A 22,409-nucleotide genomic window follows, 5' to 3' on the forward strand; every position below is an offset into this window, starting at 1 on the left:
GAGCCGGTTGAGAATTTATGCCTGTTATATTTTAGATAGCAAGGAGCAGACGGCCGAGTTTATTAAACTCCACCACAGCGGTGACGCAAATCTGAAGGCTAGACCGTCCCATTTCACAACCTCGCTCTTCCGGCCTTCTTGGTCTGTGGAGGACCCGGCTCACGTATACCGCGAAGCCCAGGTCCTCCGAAGGATGCAGCCGACGTTTTGGGACACAGCTAATCTCTACTTTCAAGATTAGGCTTAAAACTTTCCTTTTTGCTAAAGCATATAGTTAGGGCTGGACCAGGTGACCCTGAATCCTCCCTTAGTTATGCTGCAATAGACGAAGGCTGCTGGGGATTCCCATGATGCATTGAGTTTTTCCTTTCCAGTCACCTTTCTCACTCACTATGTGTTAAACCTCTCTGCATTGAATCATATCTGTTATTAATCTCTGTCTCTCTTCCACAGCATGTCTTTATCCTGTTTTCCTTCTCTCACCCCAACCGGTCGCAGCAGATGGCCCCGCCCCTCCCTGAGCCTGGTTCTGTCGGAGGTTTCTTCCTGTTAAAAGGGAGTTTTTCCTTCCCACTGTCGCCAAAGTGCTTGCTCATAGGGGGTCATATGATTGTTGGGTTTTTCTCTGTATTTATTATTGTGCGATCTACTGTACAATATAAAGCGCCTTGAGGCGACTTTTGTTGTGATTTGGCGCTATATAAATAAAATTGAATTGAATTGAACTGAACTGAACAGTATTGTACTGCAGAAAGTAGTGTGTTACTACAAAAATGGCGAGAAAAAGGCAATTAACAATGGAAGAGAGACAGACCATCATAACACTTAAAAATGTAGATCTTTCCTACAAAAAACTGCAAAGAAAGTCAAGGTGTCAATGAGTACAGTTTGCTTCACCATCAAGAGGCCCTCAGAAACTGGGGCAAACTCTGACAGGAAGAAGTCTGGAAGACACAAAGCCACAACTGAGGCTACGTCCACACTAATGCGTTTTTGTTTGAAAACGCATCGTTTTCTCTCCGTTTTGGCCTCCCGTCCACACTGAGACGGCGTTTTCGCTCATGGACAATGCAACGTTTTCAAAACGCTCTCGAAAAAATACATTTGAAAACGGTGCTTTCACGTTGCGGTGTGGACAGCGAAAACGGAGAGACTTTCTAAAACAATGACACATGTTAGTCATAATGATGCAGTCATGTGACCAATTAAACTAAGACAGGGCATTATACAGCAGTTGTTTTGTTTGCTTGCTCTAAATTTTGACAGCCCTATTAAAGATCATATTATTATATCAGTTTGTACATGCTCCAGATAGCTTTTCTTCAAATTCTTTAATACTCACTCGCTTTTGCAAGTTTGTACTTTTGTGTTACTCGCAGCAACAATTCCACCTCATTGTTAGTTAGTGGTGTGCGGATCGATATTGAAATATCGATTCTTCCGATACCAGTAATTTATGTTCTAGAATCGATTCTCATATTAAAATATCGATATTTTAGTACTTTGGGGTAAATTTGTAGTTTTTCATTAACAGGAACACAGTGGAAAGAAACTATATCTATATTGTACAGAGTATCGGTATCGGATCAGTATCGTTGATACCGCCCTGAATTTTACTTGGTATCGGATCGGAAAGGAAATCAGTGGTATTGCACATCAGTATTGCGCTTTGAGGGTCTCGAAAAGCGCTATATAAATGCAATCCATTATCATTATTATTATTATTGTTAGTCCATTTAAAAAACTCGGTGCTTTTCCTCAACGTTTTGCCGCAACGTTTCAAAGAGCCGGAAAGTAAATAAGCGGCAGACAGAAATGAGGCAGGTCGAATTGTCTTGCGTTTCACGCATGCGCAGTACTGGAACGTAAGCGTTTTCGGCCATTTCAATGTGGACGCGCAACTCTGTGAAAACAACTGAAAACGATAGTGTGGACGCAGAGCATTTTCAGACGAAAACACAGTTTTCAAATCTATCCGGGCTAGTGTGGACGTAGCCTGAATCAGAGGACAAGTTTCTGAAAGTTAACAGCTTGCGTTAGCTGTTGTACTGTTCGGTGTCTCACAGGACAACAGCTTCAAGCTGTGAGGTCAGTTCCTTGATCATTATTATGCAAATCATGACCATTGATCAACGACCACTGATCAAAGCCAACTGATCAATGGCCACGAGTACCATTCACAGAGAGTTGGGGAATGGCTGCAATCACAGCATTATAAGATGACAAAAGATGTACCCTTAGGCCCCCTCCTTGATTTCAAGATGGTCAGTGACTTGAAGAAAGTATTATGGACTGACCATGGACCTCCCAGCCCATTGTTCCTTCAGTGGGCTGGTTTCAGTCATTATGCAAATGTACTGTTTATAAGATTGGGGAAACCTGCAGTCAGCTGAGACTGAAGAAGTCACTTGGATGAGTGACGAAACGTTTCTCCCACTGAAAACGTCCAGATGAACAGAATCAACTTTTGGGGACTATCACACTTTATTTGTATATTGGCCTGTAAGTCTGTTGTAGTTTTCTCATGTGCTGCATACTGTTGACTGCTGCTGTGATTTGCAACTCAGTGTTTTTTTTCCTGCCAAGTCAGTATATTATAAGTAAAAATCCTCTTCAAACTCTTTCAAACACCTGAATATCTCCAGTGTGTCACTCTGAGCAGTCCCATTCCCATGGTTGCTCTCGCATGATCCAGCATTAATCTCCTAACTGGAAGACGACACTCATTTCACCTGTTAAGGTAATCGGCCAGCTTTAGGTAATCTCAGATTCCGTGGAAAGCTGTTATTGGTCCATGCTTGGAGCTCAGCAGTGGAACATTTGGTTGTGTTTTGCAGCTGAGGGAAGGGTGGCATTTTGATTTGATTGGGGGATTAAAGGTCATGAAAAAGTATTTAAAGGCTCCTGCTCAACTTTTGGCTAATCATTCCTTCACAGCTGTGAGTTGGAGGAGTCGGCAGGGCCCTCAGATCACCGTTGTCACAGTGTGTTGTCTCCCACTCTGCGGTGACAGAGCCTTACCCACCCAGGCAGTAATCCCCTCCAGCAAAGTTTGGAGTAAGCTGACGGCATGGAAAAGAGATAAATAAGGATTTTCATTTTTTACCCTGTAATGAAAAATTCCATGCTACTTTTCCTCCTTGTTGCATTCACTTTCTGATATCTCTTTGCTGTGCACAAAAACTTTCCACCTTAGTGTCCAAACAATTGAAGCTTACTCCAAATAATTATTCCTAAAGTAGTAACATCTGAAAAGCCTCCCAACTATTTCACCGGAGTAAGTAACACATCTGCACACACAAGAAAGTTCTCCCACTTAGAGTAGAGAGATTGAGGACGTCAGTGACAAATGTCTTGCATTAACTTTGTTGTTTATTTTTCCCCCGGAAGATGTGAAATAACCCTATTAAATCAAGTAGTCACTTGGCCATTAATCTCAATGCAGCTGACTAGTCCCTCAAAGCTAATGGGGTTTAGAATTTGCATGAGGCGAGTTTACCCACAAAGCTTCGCCTAAGAGGATTGCTGTTCAGACAGAGAGCTTATTGTCACACTTGTTCATAGACATGGATTAACGATACTAGGCCCACAGAACTCCACTAACTGTGGCAGCGACTCACAAGTTCCCCTTCACTGGCTCAAATCTGTTTCAGAGGGACTGAGATTCAGACGTTCCACAGAACATACCTCATGTTTGTTTAATATATACAAACACGTGTCCAGCAGCACTTAGTGAGGCATTCATCAAAATCACGTCCACAAGCAATAAGCTTGTTTGAGCTTAAGAGGAAGCTAAATAAAATAATTGTTTTTGCACCCTTGTGTGAAATAATTGCCGGAAACCTGGTTCCTGAATATATATCTTTTTCAATATTTATTTTTTGTCATATCATCACAGCACTCTTCAGTTCCAGCTCTGTGTTGTCAACTTAGCTTTTCACATAATTTAAATAAGCCTCTTTGAGTGTGAGCGTGTCTGCTGTGTTTCATAGTGACTAAAGCAGCTTTGGAGGCTAAATATAACATGCATCCACTACATTAATTCTTTAATATTTATCAGTGGGGAAAAGGTGCTCAAAATGTGGCTTATGTTCATGTTTAAAATTCAGCAGGAAAATAGCAAAAAGAGAAAAAAAAGTTCTGCTAAAGTTCTAACATGGTTTGATTAGCACAACACACAGAGGCTGCCTTTATAGAACAGCATGATATATAAATTGCTTTGAGTGCTTAAGTAGAGTAGAAAAGCACCATGTAAGAACCAGGGTATTTACCATTACTTGTTTTGGCTTTACTGGCTTTAATATTACCACAAACAGTGATGACATGTTCCCAAATGCATTTTAGATGCTTTATTTCTGTGTCAGCCTTTCATTAAACGGTTGATTGTTGGCTAAATAGTTTGTCTTAGTATACTACAGAGAGAGCTGACTTGCATACTATCAGTTAGTACATTGCTTTACCAAACTATGTGATAATGATACGGAAGGTAATGTTAGTTGGACATAATAGGTACCTCACTAATTAGCTGTTGAGTAATATTATATATTACCAAGGATTTCCTTTCCTTCTTCACAAATGCTGTAAATTAGTCAGAGAACAAAAAAGTCCTGTCACTTCATTTCCAACTATTCCTCTTGGAAAAATGTTTAATTCCTATTTGAATAGTTACACAGTGTCCGCTGATAAACAGAATTACAGTAATTGCAAACGCTTCATGTAATTACTACTTGTAGTAGCAGCAGCAAAAGTTATAGTTTTGTTTTGAAGCTTCTGCTAAAATGCCTCAGTGGTTAATTTTATTTTGATTAATGACAGCAATTTTCAGACCTCTGAATCACTGGCCAGTTGGTTTAGCCCGAACATACACTATGTAATAATAGGCTTTTACAATTCCCCTTTGCCCCCGTCATATCTGTAATAGCTGAGGTTAGGACTGTGGTGACTCAGGATGGGCAAAACAACACAAAATTTCTAGTTTGCAAGTAACCATTACTGTGTTAATGAATGTAGCTTAGTTTAAATGTGCTTATCATAAACTATATCCCCTCCAGTTTTCTCTAGTGCTGTTGCTTATAGAGATCTGACTTGAAACAACAATATCATGCAGTCATAGCAAATGGCACTGATCTTCATATAGAGAGAATCACACTGCTCCAATGTCTCTGAGAGCAATAGAGGAATAAGGATCAGGGTGCAGTCTTTGCATTATTTAGAGTGCCATAAACAGCCTGGCTATTGATTTGAGAGCAGAAGCAGCTCCCCAGTTACTTCTGTCATCGTAACCTTCATTAAACTGATGTATGGTACTTGTTACGCTTCTTTTTCCCCCATCTTGTACTGATAGTCACTCTTTCACTCATGTTCTTTTAAACAGACAACAAGCTTAGATTGTTGGTGTCCCCATGTTTTCACAAAACATGGAGCACAAGCTAACAGCTATGTCATGGAATTTCAGCTGTGTCCAAATTCTGGGATATGGTGGGTCATGAAGGATACAGCCGACCCATCCTTCAAATCTGAGGAAAAGGAGGACGCATTTGTCGGCCACATTTGTAGGAGTCTACGAATTTGGACAGCCTTCGTAGCGTTGCTGTGACGTAATCAGCCTACAAATGCGGCCTCAGGAGGATGCAGCCTATGAATTTGGACACCTCCTTCATTACTTCCAAGAATGGACGCTCCCCTGGAAGGCTCTGGATCCTCTGCTCAGTTCAGCCATGGTGCTCTGCACGGCAATCAGCACTGTTCTGTCATCTGCTCAGTATCAGTATGTGCAGCCTGATCAACACTGCCATAATTAGTCATCATCATCTTGCCATAATAGTAGCGTATATCTGTTCCCTAAATCCTCCTGCATACTGTATGTTTTGGACTGTAAGGGGCACTTAAAATCCTTTAATTTTCTCAAAAATCGAGAGTGCACCTTATAATCTGGTGCGCCTTAAGTTTGAATTCTTGTTGTGTTTACTGTCCTCGAATTGAATTTTATGTGGTACACGGCACTCAAAAATCTGTCAAAAAATTTTTCAGTCCGACTTTGGTAAGCTACGAAGCCGCACCGCTTGATGGATTGTCGGAGCATTATGGCTACCGTAGTCAGGAACCTCGCAGAGTAATCTGGGTCCAAAACTCTGTCCGCTTCAGGTCCCAAAGTCAAACAATCACTGCAACATCACCGAGAGTTACAAACTGTCTAAATTCTTTCATCTTTAATAAAATGATCAGCGTTGCTGCTTTACCAGGTGTAACTATGAAGTTTAACATCCAGGCATCCATGAAAACAGATTTATTAAATTCAACGGAGTTAGAAGTTAGCAGGAAGTTAGCTCGCTAGTTTCCACCTAAACATGATATAGCATGTTCTGACTGAGAGATTTCTGAAAAAATTAGTTGCTAGTTGGACTAGCACATCATTACTACTATAATGATGTGCTACGTGATCGCTAGCGACACAGCTATGTTAGCATAACATAAACACAATGAAGCTGGAGGATGAACGCTAACTTTTTTTCCACTTGATAAAAGTTAATGTGAGGGTTCCCGATGGTTAGGGACAAATGCAATCACATGGCAGGATGCTGTAAACAATTCGACATTAATGAATCAATGGCACGGAAGTGGAGGAAGCAAGAAGAATGAGTTGGGTAAAGTTTGACTTAACTGGCTGTTTTGTTTCGCTTAATGAGCCTTATAATCCGGTGCACCTTATGGTCCGAAAAATACGGTAAATTAATTTGGATGAAACTTACCATTTGAATTTTCATCTATATGGCTTTTGGGAATTATTTTTATAGCACTGAAATCAATAATGTCGCTAGGCAACCTGTATGGGCTCAAATTGTGGTCATAAATATGTTGTACTTGTAAATCAGTTTTGTACTTGTAAATCAGGATTTGTAAGTGTAAAAAGAATTTATTTGTGTGTAAAAAAGATTTGTATGTGTAAAAAGAATTTATTTGTGTGTAAAAAAGATTTGTATGTGTAAAAAGAATTTGTGTGTGCGTAAAAAAAGATTTGTGTGTGGACTTAGCCAAAAAATACGTGTGAAACTCTGCACTCAAGTTTCAAGTTACAAGTACGAATTTTGACCCTGTTTTTCTTCCTTTCATCTGATTGGCCAATGTCATGTCAATCACAAATTTAACTATCCAATCAGAGAACAGGTGTGTTTGGCTATTGGAGGGGTGCTTATGGAGCTTCAGGTCCTTGAAGGGAATAAATGCCCTTTTACATGCCATCCCAGCGTTTTCCTTCATCACCACGAAGGAAAACAGTCTGTGGTCGCCCGAGTTTGGTGATTTTTGTGTCACAGGTTTACGTGCTTAATACAGGGACCTCCAGAGCCTTTTCAACAGCGCTGCGGACCTAGGGTGGGGGGTGGGGGGGCAGTATTGTGGAAATGACAGTCTTCACTAGTGGGTATAGTTACAAAGCTTTCTTCGTTATGAATTAGCATACATGTTTTTATTGAATATTTGAAGAACCAGCAAAAAAACAGAAACTCTTGTAGAGTCCATAAAGTCAGAGATAGAAACGACAAGGAGCAGGTGCATCTAGTACAGGCAGAGCTGCTGCAATAACACAGAGCTCAGCAGCCAGCGCAACAAATTCTGGATCCTTGGCTTTTAGTTAGCAGTTAGCATTAGCAGCACATGCTGCGTCCGATGTGAAAGGACCTTTATGCTGCGCACTGTGACTCACAGCAGTGGTCCCGGGTCAGCCCTGACTTTGTGTTAAACTAATCCTAAAGTAATGATGGTATTTCTAACCACTGATATACCACAACTTTATCCTTTCAACAGCTGCTGAAAGTTAGGGGACCTAGCTGCTATCGGATATTTACATAGAGATCCTCCAGCTTCAAACTGTATTACCCTTCAAGGACCTGCAGCTCAAAAAAGCGCCCCTCCGACAGCCAAACCCATCTGTTCTCTGATTGGATAGTTAAATTTGTGATTGACATGACATTGGCCAATCAGATGAAAGGAAGAAAAACGGGGTCAAAATTCATACTTGTAACTTGAAACTTGAGTGCAGAATTTCACATGTATTTTTTGGCTAAGTCCACACACAAATCTTTTTTACACACACACAAATTCTTTTTAAACACACAAATCTTTTTTACACACACACAAATTCTTTTTAAACACACAAATCTTTTTTACACACACACAAATTCTTTTTACACACACAAATCCTGATTTACAAGTACAAAATATTTATGACCACAATTTGAGCCCATAAAACTGCCCTGGCTGTACATTAATTTCTATTCAGTCTAACCCAGTATTGCAGCAAAGCGTGTAATAGCCACACCAATCCACTGGGTTCATTTGCAAGCACAAGTTGCAGTAAGTTCCAGTACCAGCAGATATTTTATTTCAAGCCAACATAATAATAAGCCACCAACAAAAATATATATATTCCTGGGAAAGTGTTTAAGAGACATTACTAACACATTTACATGTAAATACATATTAACTTTGGACTCTGAAATGTACTTCACACCTTCCTTGAAAGGAACTTGGCTTTAAATATATTATCTCCCCCTGCTGGTACTGCAACATCTGCATGTGTGTCAGAATTTTTCTTTTACTCCCACGCACCCCAAAATTCACTATGAGATGATGGTTTATTTTTACATGACTTGCTAAGGGGTAAAAATGATCTGTTGATAAAGCATACCGTGTTTTATAGAAAACAACAGAATTCTTTTAAAGGGCACTTTACTATTTCTTTCTCCAGCTGGTAGCTACAATACGCTATAAACATTTGTGTTGCAAACAAATAATTTTCTTTAACATTAGAGCCACTTTGAAAATGAAACAAAGGCTACAACAGCAGACTAATTTTTAAAACTCTATACAAATGGAAATAGCCCGTTTCTAAAATGTGTCAGCATACAGTGAAATTGCAGAAGAAAAGAATTTCCTCAGAACCTGTCCAATATAATAATCTTTTACTTTGCATTAAGTAAGAGTAAAACAAAGGTTCTCTCTCCTGGTGGCCTGACTGATCTATCATGCACTATATCCACCATAGCAACTAATATTAGCCAAAAAATCATTTTATTGAATAAAACTAATCTAGTCATCACTAATGCAGATTGTTCTTTACCATAGCAAGGTCAGCTAATGCACCAAATCTGCTTGAGCTGATCTTGGTAAAGACACACCATCTAGACACAACTCTGCGGTCATTACACAACTTCTTAGGTATGCAATATATATGATGTAGAAAACACATGAAAACAATGAATGTGATAGTGCAACATGACATACTATTTAGTATATTATTGATAGGTGAATATATTCAGCTTTGGTATCGAGATCTCTATAGTATAGTCGTTTTACATGTTTAAATAAAAGAGGAGGCACAAATCCCCTTTGTCGTTGTGTCAAGAAAAGCATCTGACGTAGAAGTCTGCCAAATCAAACACACAGAGCTACCTGCTATGATGACCCCTTTTGCATGTGACCACAATACAGCCGCATAATTAGTTTAGCCTCTCAGCGCTTTATAATATTCTTTGTTGAATGTTGAAACCTTATATCTTAGTCAGCTCCTTTGAATTTTGATAATAATCTTTACAAATAAATGAACTTGGCTCATATGTGTTATTTTGATACAAATTGTTTAAAAAGCCTATTACATTTTTTTTTTTTTTGCATAACTTGATGGAATAGATTTCACAAGATTACCAAAATGTTTTTAAATTCTTTCTTATCTGCCTGTTACTCTTAAACTGATAATGAGTTTCATGTTTTTCATTTGAATCCCAGTCAAGGTCTGATCCGTTATCCTTCAGATGTGTATAAAGGCTCACTGTAAAAACCCCTCGGTCTCAGTCCTCATCAGTGATGACCCTAACCAAATGGCTTCATAATATGGCTTTTTCTGTCTTGGCTGTTAGGGCACCAATAGAAAATTCTGGCTGGTATCCATCAAAAGCTATTTACATTGTTTCTTCCAAAATTGTTTTTGCTTGTGTCTAAAAAAATAGAATTAAGATGTGGGCCACGGGTCGTCACTGATGGCATATTGTGTTAAAGTTCCTGCTTTCACTAGTTTTTATTAACAACATTTTTATACTGATGCCCTTTTCATAACTGTTCACTTTTGCCTTCCCTGATCTACTTTATCTTTTCATTGATTCATTGCAATTTTCTTTAACCTTGTTTTTGTTCTTCTTGGTCAAAACTGCTGCTCAAACTACAAACTTCTTTTTGGGATTTTGAGCCTAATTGCTGCAATCTACCATTGAGATGGACACACAGGCTCATAAGAGCGTGAGACAGGACACGAGAGAGCTCACTGAGCAATGAAGTGGTCAGTCACTCATTTTAACAGAGTTTCTATCTGGATTATAGTTATAATGAAGATATTAGTCACCTTCACAATAAATGGAGGAGAGAATCTGAAGAAATGTTTGGCAAAAAAAGGAACTCAAATGCAGGAGTTTCAGAGTACTGCATATTCCAAAAGAATTAATTTGTGGTGAGTTTATTTTATAAAATCAGCATTTTTAAATCTGTTACATCATTCATTTTAAATGCTTGAAAGAAACTACTTAGTTTAAAAGGTCAAAGATATTGTCATTAACATCAAAGAATTAAAGCCAATGGGCTTACACTTACTTACCAATAATGTTGTTAAGCTTGGTGTTTAGACTCGTTCCATCCATGTTTAAGTCAAATATTAAAGAAAATCATCTCCAACAAACAAACCTTGGCCAACAAAAACTAAACAAATTAATAAAGCTTGTGTTGATTTAAACCTTAAATTAAGTTGCAGAACAGCCTGGCTTCTCAGATTGCTGTATATAAAGAAAGTTGGGGCTCACAGCATAATTTGATAACACAAATATTATGTCTTAATTCATTTTTTTGTTAAGGACAATAAGTGCTTCTTTATTATCAAGAATAATTATTAATAAGATACAGAAATGAATAGCAAACAGAAAAGCCTCATGGCAGTCTGTCTTGTTGGTTGACACATGGGAAGCAACACCTGCTAGTATTCATTTAGTTTTTAATGAGACATGAGTGGGAGAGGGGTTAGGCAGATGGGTTAGATGACCAGTAAGTGGGTGTAGTCCTAAGAGGCTTGTCACATGTCTGCATGAACAGCACAGTCTCGTGGCAGTGTGTGATGTAACTGCAAAATTTTATCTGCTGATTTCTCTCCATAGAAATTAATTTTCAATTTTTGGTGTGTATAATAAAGAACATCTGGGCCAAAACTTGATGACAGTATAATTACATGTCAGTGCAACATAAAATTAAAACCACACGATTTGTTTTAAATCTGGTTATAAAGATACCGAGAGAATCAATGTTGTGAATGTGAGAGAGAGTTCTAAAGACAAGAGGACACTCAGTTAAAAGCTCTAAAGTCAGCTGTTTTACTACTAATATTTTAATTTTACTAATAATTTCTTTAAGGTGCATGCCACTAAAGGTTCAGAAGAAGTTTTGTTTAAACTTACTTTATATGAACTTTTGCCACAAAGCAAACTTTCAACTGAAATACATTCATTTCATAATTTAACTGACTGTCACAACAGGACAAGGACAGTTGCTGTCCATTTGCAAGAGCAAATGCTATTTTTTGATTTTGATTTTACCAACTAACATGATTCCCACCACCCCAGTGATGGCCACCTTCACTTGTATCAGTATCTCTATAGACCTCATCTTGTAAGTTATAACAACACTTGGAATCAACTACCGATCATTTATATGCCTAATTTGTTATAACCACGGAATATGGGAATTTGGACATTACATTGATTATCTGTGACTCTGATTACTAAGGAACTAAAGCTTTAGCAAATTCTTAGAAAAAAAAATAATCTACCCGACACAGAACTCCCTCCAAAACCACAATTTGTACGTTTGTAAGTTTCAGACTTTGGAGACAGACATTCTCGCTGCGTCCCTGTTTAACTAGGCTACAGACCTGCTACCTCTGGTTTCATATCATGAATACCTGTTTGAGCTTAGTATCAATCCTCTCATCTAACCCTCTCCATGTGTACTGTATGTCACTAACTATCCCTTTTACATCCCAAGTTCGAATTTATCATTAGTGATGATGTCAACCCCAACTCTAACACTTGGCAATCAGAATATGTCGTTGATGTTTCCATGAAATCTGTCTCTCATGACTTGGTCTTTTCAGTCTTCCAAACCTCCATTATTTTACCACTGTGAAGGATCATGTTTTATTTTAAAGGTAATTAACTGATAATTCACTTAATTTTTCTGGTGCTAAAATCACTTGTACTGTGATGTTATAGTTTGGTAGTAAAATTGAACTGTTCTGCAGATACCACTGCGTTTGATGGAGCTGGAGCCAGGTGACCATTTCAAACTTTAGAAAAGGAACTTCTTGACTTTGCTGGTATTGTGACTGTCGTGCTATTTCAATAAACCCAGTCACTTGGGCTAAACTCAGAGTTCAGAGAATTCAGAGTTATGTTATTATTTCCCTCCAGTGGGAACAAGGATACTTATTCTTCTCCCTTGCTCGCACGCTGACACATACACACACACACACACACACACACACACACACAAAGTAAGTAATCCTGCCTCATCTGCTAAAACAAAGATTTTCGGTGCATTTTCATAAACATGAAGAGCCACTAATCTGAGAGCTGAATAAATAAAGCAGAAGGAGATTTCAGCTGGAAATGCATTTAATTGTCAGAAAGCAATCCCAAAAATGCGAGTATTGTAAACCTTTAAATTTGATTGTTTTGTTTTTACTGTAGTGAAAATAAAATATGGGGATCAAAACAACATTTGAACAGGTTATAACACAAGGAAAAAACAGTGGTTTGAAAAACAGATTAGAAAATTAAGGTAGCAAAAAGAATAGACATCTATAGCCATGCTGAGGCCTGTGGGGTTGACCTGGTGTTGACATTAGATTAAAAGCAATCTTCAAAGTTGATTTGAAGGAAAATGTTTTGCTGAAGTTCTATCCAGTGTAACACCAGGAGAAAAATCAATAACCCTTTTATTTTATTAACCTTTGAAATTTTTGCAAAGGCTTTGGTTTGGTTTAGGCACCTAGGACTGTTTTCAGTGTGGTAATATAATCGTTTGCATTTTGCTTCTGTATTGGGTGATGGATCTCCTCCTGTGCATGAAAACGATGATCCGTTGAATTATTTTCATTTTCAGGAAGTGGACAAAGTCACCGAGAGGGAAATAACAAGGATGAGGCACTACCTTTGGGTGACAACTGAAAACTCTGAAACCTGACTCACAAAATCCTTTTGTGAATTCACTCAGTAGTTGATTTTTTTCCTCTTACAACTTTTCTATGGCAAAGTTTTGATTTTCATCAACCTCTTTGTAGAACTTTTTGATCATTTCTCATTCACGGTTACAGTAATGAACATGGTTAAAGTTATGGAACAGTCATGTTTAGAAGAAACAAAGCTAACAGAAGACTGTAATGATCTGTCCACCCCTCCATCCACCCTGACCTGCTCCCTATGCTAAATTTGTGGCTCTATAACAAATTAACGAGCTCCCCCTTTAGTTATAATTAACTCCTGAAGGTTGTAGGTTTCATTTTTTAATTACTTTGTTAGCTGCTCTTAGCTCACTTAACTCACTGAAGTAAAAACTTTATTAAAAAGCAAGTACTACTAAGCTGCTGAGCTATAGATAAAGCCAGTACGGCATACTCTTGGCAATATAAACAAAACACTAATGTCAGCAGCTGTGCTGTGAGATCAACTTATTTCAAACACGGAGAAGGTTAGAAGCAACAAAGGTTACCGTACACTACAAAGCACCTGTTAGCGCATCTAAATGAGTTGCAAAGGTGTGTTTATTCTCAGAAAAGTCAGCAAAATAACTGAAGAACAGACACTGAAACTATGAGACAGAATGACAGGGCTGTGATAGCCACAGTATCGACAGGATCTCTGCACATCGCCACAGGTGTTAGAATTCATCTTATGGTACTAGAGTGTTTGTACATTGCACTTCATCACAAAATGGCACATTGAAAGATTCAGGATTTTATTTCAAAATTTTTTAAGAGTAAAATTCAGTTTGCAAAATATCAGCATGATTCCATCTGTATTTTTAGGTCAAGTTTTTGTCTATTCTGCTGTAATAAAACTGAAATTCAGATTATTTTGGACAACACAATCACATGTCTGGAGTTAGTCTGCCATCTGGACAATGGCTTTGACTTCTGTGAATACTGAAAAGTTCTTTTAATGAGCCTGCTTGCTGTAACTGCGTATGTCTAGCCACTTAAATATCCATCATTCAAAGCTTTATTAACATTCACCTGTTTCACAAGTCAGTGCCACAGTTCAGATGGCCTAAAAACTCCAGACGTGATTGTGTGATTGTTTTGTCCAAAATAATCTGAATCACCACAGGCTAGTCAACACCACAGCATCGATGCAGCCTGCTGCTTTATGAATAGAACACTTTGCTCTACTCGATTTCCACCACCACCCCATCCCTGGAAGAAAATAGGCGATCGATACTTTATGCAAACAGAGACATCTTATATTGAATATCAAGAAACAAAATAAAAAAATAAAACAAAGTTTGTCAAGAAGCTATTCCAGCCATGAGGCTGTATTAGGTTTATGCATATTATATTAGGTTTTGCATTAATGCCATGTGGCAGCATTATTAAACATGCAGGAATACAAAGCCTTCTGATATGAACAAAGTTAAACTTTCTACTGTTTTTCTATTAAGACTATTTAATAATGGTAGGATAAACACAAAACATCTTCAGCAACTCCAAAGTTAATCTTCTCTTATCTCGTCTTATTTCTAATTCTAATTGAATATTAGGAATCAGAGGGTGATTTGGAGTGGCTGTGTCTGACAAACAGAACCTATATACTTTATGTTTTACCACCTGCCTATTATATATACCCAACCTGTATATATATTGGATGAATATCAAAATATAGGGTATATTAAAGGTTGGCCTAATAGCTAAATGTTGTTTTTTGCCAGCCAAACTTGGCAAATAACATCAAAAGATTGTTTTTCCATCTGTATTAAATTATATTTGGTGGTGGCATGGTTCTGTTCTAGGTGACAGAACAGAGCAGGTACAGTGACAGCAGAAGAGACAACAGATAAGGCATTGATTACATCAGAAATAGCATCAATAGTATGAAATGGAGAAGCTGTGGTTGAAGTGTGTTACAAAGTGCCTTGCAGAGAGTCTCTGTAAGCAGGCAGATGCAGCATACACCAGCGTACCTCTTACGAGATTTGCTAATATGATGTGGAGAATGGTATCAGCTGCACCACCAAATGGAATTAGCTGATCTCCTCAAACTGCTGGCTGAACTTACACTGGGGTCAGTCTCCCTACCTGAAGCACAATGTTGATGATTCTTTATCATCCAGCCAAAGGAATCAACACATATTGGGAGAAATCTTTAACAAAGTCTGTCTGATGAGGCATTAAACTGCTGGTCTCTGTGGCGTATGATAGTGTTCTTAATCGTAACTTTCTTTTCTACCTTTGTCTTTTCATTTAATTATAAACCATGTGAGACTCATGTACAAAAACAATGATTGTGGACAGAAAGAGGTCAAACAGATCTAATTTCTTTTTTTAAGATTTCAAAAATGCAATCTGTAGTAAAAGTGTTCACAAAAAATGAAAAGTAAGTCTTCTTAGGATATCTGCAGGGAGACAAACTGTGCTCAAGCAAGTTTCTGCAAAACACTGTGTTTGGCTGAAAAAGCATGCCATCCTGGAGTCTTTAAAACTATGTATTCATGTTGGATCTGCTATGTAGTGTTTATTTAGAGTCCTAATTTGGAGAGCTGACTCATTACATGAGCCAGCTGACTTCTTGTTTGCTGGCAGACTTTGCATTTAATATGATAATCCTGACAAGAATCTCTTTTTTGAGTCAAATAGTTTCTAGAGAACAGTTGTTACATTTTTATTATTTTAAATAAGCAAGTGATGAGCATAACTTGATGAGCCACCATTAAACGTAACATATGTATTCCCCACTTGCTCTGCAGGCGATTAATCCTTCATGTTCGGGTCTGTCTGAATCTGGTCGCACAGGATCTTAGCTAGTCATTTTCAACCACCCTTGGGGGTTTCATTTTGACCTCAGGACTTCCAGGCCATACTGAGGTAAGCAAGTGATCAGTTGTGGCGATCTTCCTGAGTTACTCATGGATCTTTGTTGTTTTATTCTGACAATCACTAGCCCTCAGCCACCTTCCTAGAGGGAGCCATCCCCAAACTGTTCCCACCAAGTCGGGGGCATAAAATTGTCCTAAATTGATTTATTCTCATTCTTTTCAATTCTTATTCTATTTCTATTCAAGTACAATATTGTTGTAGTTTTTCTTAGTTTATCTTATTTCTGTAAAGTTGTATACATGTATATTTGATTTTTTTCATTTTTATTTTTACAAGTTTGCACCTTTGATCCAGGAGGACGATATTTCATCCCACTGTATACTTGAGTGTATTTTGTTGGGTTGACAATAAAACTCGACTTAACAGTTATTTATAAATCTCAGACATGTGTAAGTAGTTTTATGACCTGAACATTTTTATAAAATAGAAAGTAAACTTGAATCTGAACTAACAAAAATCATGAAAGTATTACTTTAATTACTTTTATTAACCAGGAACATGATACCAGCGAACTCCAAAATCTATATATATTTCCTTGGTGAAGAAGCCAGTCCATTTTAAACACTTACCCCCATATATCTCCTCCTATATCTCAAACCAGTTTCTGCTGGCAATGAGGCAGAAGGACACTTCAGGGGGAAAACTGACTCACTTGCCTGTTCTGCCTCTTAGTGTACATCGGGTTTCTGCAGGTATCGGCATGGTTAGAGAATGCCATGGGCAAGCGGTCACTCTGCATTTTGGGTGGAGGCACAGAAACTGTGACGCACCACAACTGCGCTTCCAGCTCCTACACAAAGGTGCGGTGTGTTAAGGTTCCTACTTTGTAATTTTCACATGCAAATAATTGAGAGAAAGTAAATTCCTTTTTGTTCGTGGATCACAACTATAATGCACTTTTAACAGCAGTGACTCATTAGTCAGGTTAGATAGCACATATCATATAGGAAAGGCTTGTTTTCAGCATTTATCTTGGTAAAGCAGCCTGGATGTTTTGGCTTATTAAAATCATTGTCCCATTTTCCCATTTTCCCATTTTCTGTACATTGATTAAAAGATCCAAGATGAACTGATTCATCCCTTATTGACTAATCCTGGCAAGTCTGGGTTTTTTTGTTGTTTCTTCTCTGTGTGTGTGTGTGTGTGTGTGTGTGTGTGTGTTTTCAGTTCTTAAAACACACAAAACAGTAAGACTAGCCAACTCTCATTCAATCATCAGAAACTGTCATGTCCTCATAAACATATCAATATAGGAAAACACGATCAGGAGGTCCATGCTTTGGAGGAAGGACGAATGGGAGGTGTAAAGTTTGAAACTGTCAGCTATCATTGGAGGGTAATGTAATGTAATATACTAATGTTGGAGAGTAACCCCTGCATGCAGCTCACTGGCAAAATGAAGCAGTGGCGCTTTTATTTTAGGTTATTCCTTTATTTCGTCCGTAAGTAAGTGCTGGCTGTGAAAAGAAACCCCACATTTCTTTCCTAATATGACTCCTAAGAAATATTTTTTTATTCCAACATCTCTCTGAAAAACCAAAAGGTGTAAAAGCAAATGCTCACAAAAAAAGCCAACAAATAGAAAATGAAAAAAGAAAGAAAAAACCCCAAACATATTTTGCCATAAGGAGAATGGAAAGAAAACAGATTACACTTCCTCTTAAATCCACTTACATCAGTGGAACAAATGATTCTTCACTCCTAAGAAGCAATATTTGAGTAAATGCACCTGAAATATATAAATGAAAGGTTTATTTAAGGAAACCATGCTGAATGCAGTCAAATCAAGTACATTTAATTTCACCAGACTCCATTAAATATAACATTTTGTATTATTCTTTTGGAAGACAATCAATGGAAAACGTATAGGTAATGAAATTAGTTTAAGTCGACATTTAAACTGCAGTTGACTTGGTGTTTCCCTGTTTGACCGTTATTAAGTAGATACATTTATTTTTGAGGGTATAGCCAAGGCATTGGCATTAAATGAATATTGTCATAGTTATTGTTCATATTCAGAATTCTTTACATAGTTTTTCTGTCCCTAACCCAACCATAACGTCTGTGTACATAGTGGCTATTCAACATGTATTTAAACAGATGCTGTTTATCTCCTATATATTAAAGACATTATTTATTCATTCACAGTTGTTTAATTAGGCTGTACCTACTGTGATTTTGTGCCTGTGGGTATGACTTGCTGTCTTTGCAGCTGATATCACTCTGTAATTAGGGCTAAGAGTTTCTGAGGTCAGGGAGAGGAGAGGTTCAGTGTACCTTTGCTCTGTGAGCTCTGTGTGTGCTTGTGGCCAATTACACCTGAGGATAGGAGTGTGCTTTGCCTAACCTTTTGGCTTATGGTTTTTGTGTCCTACATGTAGGTTTTGTTATCTTTACTTTTCTGTTTTAGATTAATTATTAACCATTATTTTATTCCCAGTTTTGCCACCTTGTATCCATTTTCAGCCCAGACATTTTTTCTGTTACATCCCCACGTCCACTGGGCTTTCTGGAGAACATAACAGAATTTGACACAATTTATGAGAATGATTTTATCTTTTATTTATTTTTATTATAATTTTTTTCCACGAACTTTACAAAGTTAATGTTCTACTAATGATCATTTCAAATGATTAAATGACATTTTGTTTTAAATTATTGAGTTTTTTTTTTCCATGAACCATTTTATTTAAATCTAAATGGTACACCACATTACACCACACAATCACACAGTTTGAGCTCTATTCACATCAATTTACACAAACTGGAATGACTTAGTTTACCCTGACCAGTATTCACAGATAAATCATATTATCCCTTGACATTCAATCAGCAAACAGCTTATTTTAAGCTTAATGTGTCAAACCAATGACTAGTGCTTGTTGTTCATAATGCAGCTTTAATGTTAAGCACACATTGGGAAAAGGTCGCCACCCACCCATAAGTGCAGATATCACAAGTGAAAGGACTCTATCACTTCAAAAAAAGAAAGATATCAGTTCTATACATCGCCTAACTACAATAGAAGCCATTATTGAAAATATACCCACCCAGCACTTTAATCACACTCTAGATCTTGTTTTAACATATGGCATAGAAACTGAACATTTAACAGTGTTTCCTGAAAACCCTCTGCTGTCTGATCATTTCCTGATAACATTTAAATTTACAATAATTGATTACACAGCAGTGGGGAGTAGACTTCATCACAGTAGATGTCTTTCTGAAAGTGCTGTAACTAAGTTTAAGTATATAATTAGCATCTTTAATGCCCTGTACCAACACAGAGCAGGGCAGCTACCTGAACACTACTCCAACAGAGGTCGATTATCTTGTTAATAATTTTACCTCCTCACTACGTACGACTCTGGATACTGTAGCTCCAGTGAAAACTAAGGCCTCAAATCAGAAGTACCTGACTCCGTGGTATAATTCTCAAACACGTAGCCTAAAGCAGATAACTCGTAAGCTGGAGAGGAAATGGCGTGTCACAAATTTTGAAGATCATCATTTAGCCTGGAGAAATAGTTTGTTGCTTTATAAGAAAGCCCTCTGCAAAGCCAGAACATCTTACTATCTCCAACCTTCCTTTCATATCAAACATCTTTGAAAGAGTAGTTGTCAAACAGCTAACAGATCATCTGCAGAGGAATGGCTTATTTGAAGAGTTTCAGTCAGGTTTCAGAGCTCATCACAGCACAGAAACAGCTTTAGTGAAGGTTACAAATGATCTTCTTATGGCCTCTGACAGTGGACTCATCTCTGTGCTTGTCCTGCTAGACCTCAGTGCAGCGTTCGATACTGTCGACCATAATATCCTATTAGAGCGATTGGAACATGCTGTAGGTATTACAGGTACTGCACTGCAGTGGTTTGTATCATATCTATCTAATAGACTCCAATTTGTGCATGTAAATGGAGAGTCCTCTTCTCCCAAGGTTAATTATGGAGTTCGATATCGTTAGGGCTAGATCAGGTGACCCTGAATCCTCCCTTAGTTTTGCTGCAATAGGTGTAGGCTGCTGGGGGATTCCCATGATGCATTGAGTGTGTCTTCTTCAGTCACCTTTCTCACTCACTATGTGTTAATAGACCTCTCTGCATTGCATCATTAATTGTTATTAATCTCTGGCTCTCTTCCACAGCAGGTCTTTTATTCTTTCTTCCTTCTGTCGCCTCAAACAGTCGCGGCACATGGACTCCCTGAGCCTGGTCCTGCCGGAGATCTTCCTGTTAAAAGGGAGTTTTTCCTTCCCACTGTCACCAAAGTGTTTGCTCATAGGGGATCATGTGATCTGTATGTATTATTGTAGGGTCTACCTTACAATATAAAACACCTTGAGGTGACTGTTCTTGTGATTTGGCGCTGTATAAATAAAACTGAATTGAAAATAATATGGATCTGGCAATGCCATGTACCTGACTGCAGTGTAATGTTGTGGATGATGGCTCTTACCACAGTGGTCAACCTCATTTTCTTGCTGAAACAGCTATGATAATGATGAGGATGGTGAGGATGATGGCACCAACCAATAGGAGGTAACACTTCCTCTTCCTCAGCTGTCTCTGTGGGGAGAAAGGGTAATTTAGTGGGTGGAGTTATGTTACTGTTACATTTATAATAAAAAAAAAAGTTATTTAGTTAGATTATCTTTTGCTGGATAAATATGTTGAGACATGTTTTGGCAGTAAAGTATGGTGGCGGCTAGCGCTGTTGCCTCACAGCAAGACGTTCCTGAGTTCAAGTCCACCATCAAGTCTTTCTGTGTGGAGTTTGCATGTCCTCCTCTCCTGTGCTTGCTTTGGTTCTCTTTGGGTACTCCGTAAAATGCAGTTAGTGGGGTTTGGTTAATTGGTCATTCTAAGTTGCTAAATTGCGAAGGGTTGTCTGTCCCTATGTGTTAGCCCTGCAACAGACTGGCGACCAAGTCTGCCAGGGTGTACCCTGCCTCTCGCCCTAAGACAGCTGGGATAGGCTCCAGCCCCCCCGCGACCCTGAAAAAGATAAGTGGAAGAGAATGGATGGACGGATAAACAAACTGACCAAGTAGAACATCTGAGAATGTAAACACTATAAAATACAATGACTTTGGAAATTTACAGTATTTTATCAGGTGACACATTGTAGTCCACTGGTGTTGACAATAACAAACCTGTGGTTTCTCCCATCTCCACTCAATAACTGTACTGTTAACTGTAGTGGCATTTCCATTGTCTTTGCAAAGTTAAACAAGAAAGCACGAAATCACAGTTGACATTCATGTCCAACCATGAAACTTTTATCAGTTACTGAACTCAGTATATTAACTAAAGATAACTAAAGATAATAACTAAACAGGCAAAACAGTAAGAAATCATAAGATCTAGCTCACGCTCCAATTATTTTTTTTTTTTACTTTTTTTTTAATCAAGACTCCACTGACATCTTGATCAGTAGAATCAGGCAGAACAGACTTCTAAAAATCTGCAAACCTTTTGAATTACAAGCTTTTGACTGTAACTGAATAAATGTCTGACCAGTCTATTTGTGTAGAAGTTCATCACCAAATCATACAAACATTAATCTAATCATTGTGACTTTTTATACATAAACAATGCCAAGTTGCCAGACCAAATCTGTTTTCTGCCATTTAGGCCGAGTGCAAATTATCCTACCGGAAATGTCACATGTCACTGTCACACTGGCCTTCTACTGATGCCTCCACTGTTGTAAATTACATTTTTAGAGTCAGATGTTTTAGAATAGAGAAAAAGAAAATATGCATACTACTGTACACAGTTCAGTACTACTGTACTGAACTGTGTTTTTATTTTTATTTTTTTATTATATGTACTGTGTATATGTGACTGTTTTAGGAGAATGTGCCAGTTTTTATTGATCTCTATGGGTTTCTGAGGCATTTGAATAACATGAGTAGCACTTGGTTTTCATAAATACAACTAATAATTCATATGTTGCTGGAACTTCCACATTAGTACAGAGTACCTCTGTCTTAAAATATTAAGTATTCAAAACAATTTTTTTGTTAAACTTGAGTGTAAACTACAATAAAAATACTTTGTTAGTACAACACATTTTTTTGTATTCCATTTTACTTCTTTCTTAAGGGTAGCAGTGGGCATGATTTTTCTTAGTAAGGTTAACTAATTAGAAATTACAGTGTACATGAAGACTGTGCTACTGGATTCTCATTAAATATTCATATTTGTTATTGTGCCAGCTTTTGTT

At 37.9% G+C, this 22,409-nt stretch overlaps 1 protein-coding gene across 3 annotated transcripts in view; it reads right to left on the reverse strand.

Annotated features, from left to right (window-relative positions):
* tsnare1 (T-SNARE Domain Containing 1) overlaps positions 1-22,409 on the reverse strand; it is a 242,069-nt gene that overhangs the window by 26,432 nt on the left and 193,228 nt on the right. For 2 of the 3 annotated variants that reach the window (XM_063487893.1, XM_063487894.1), the window contains exon 11: positions 20,637-20,746. In XM_063487893.1, coding sequence (XP_063343963.1) covers positions 20,651-20,746 — 96 coding nt within the window. In that variant the 3' untranslated portion in view covers positions 20,637-20,650. Of the gene's footprint in view, positions 1-18,792; positions 20,411-20,636; positions 20,747-22,409 lie in introns of those variants that run through there. The other variant, XM_063487895.1, reaches the window with a different exon arrangement.

This window comes from Pelmatolapia mariae, linkage group LG10_11 (assembly GCF_036321145.2).
Source record: "Pelmatolapia mariae isolate MD_Pm_ZW linkage group LG10_11, Pm_UMD_F_2, whole genome shotgun sequence".
Taxonomy (NCBI): domain Eukaryota; kingdom Metazoa; phylum Chordata; class Actinopteri; order Cichliformes; family Cichlidae; genus Pelmatolapia; species Pelmatolapia mariae.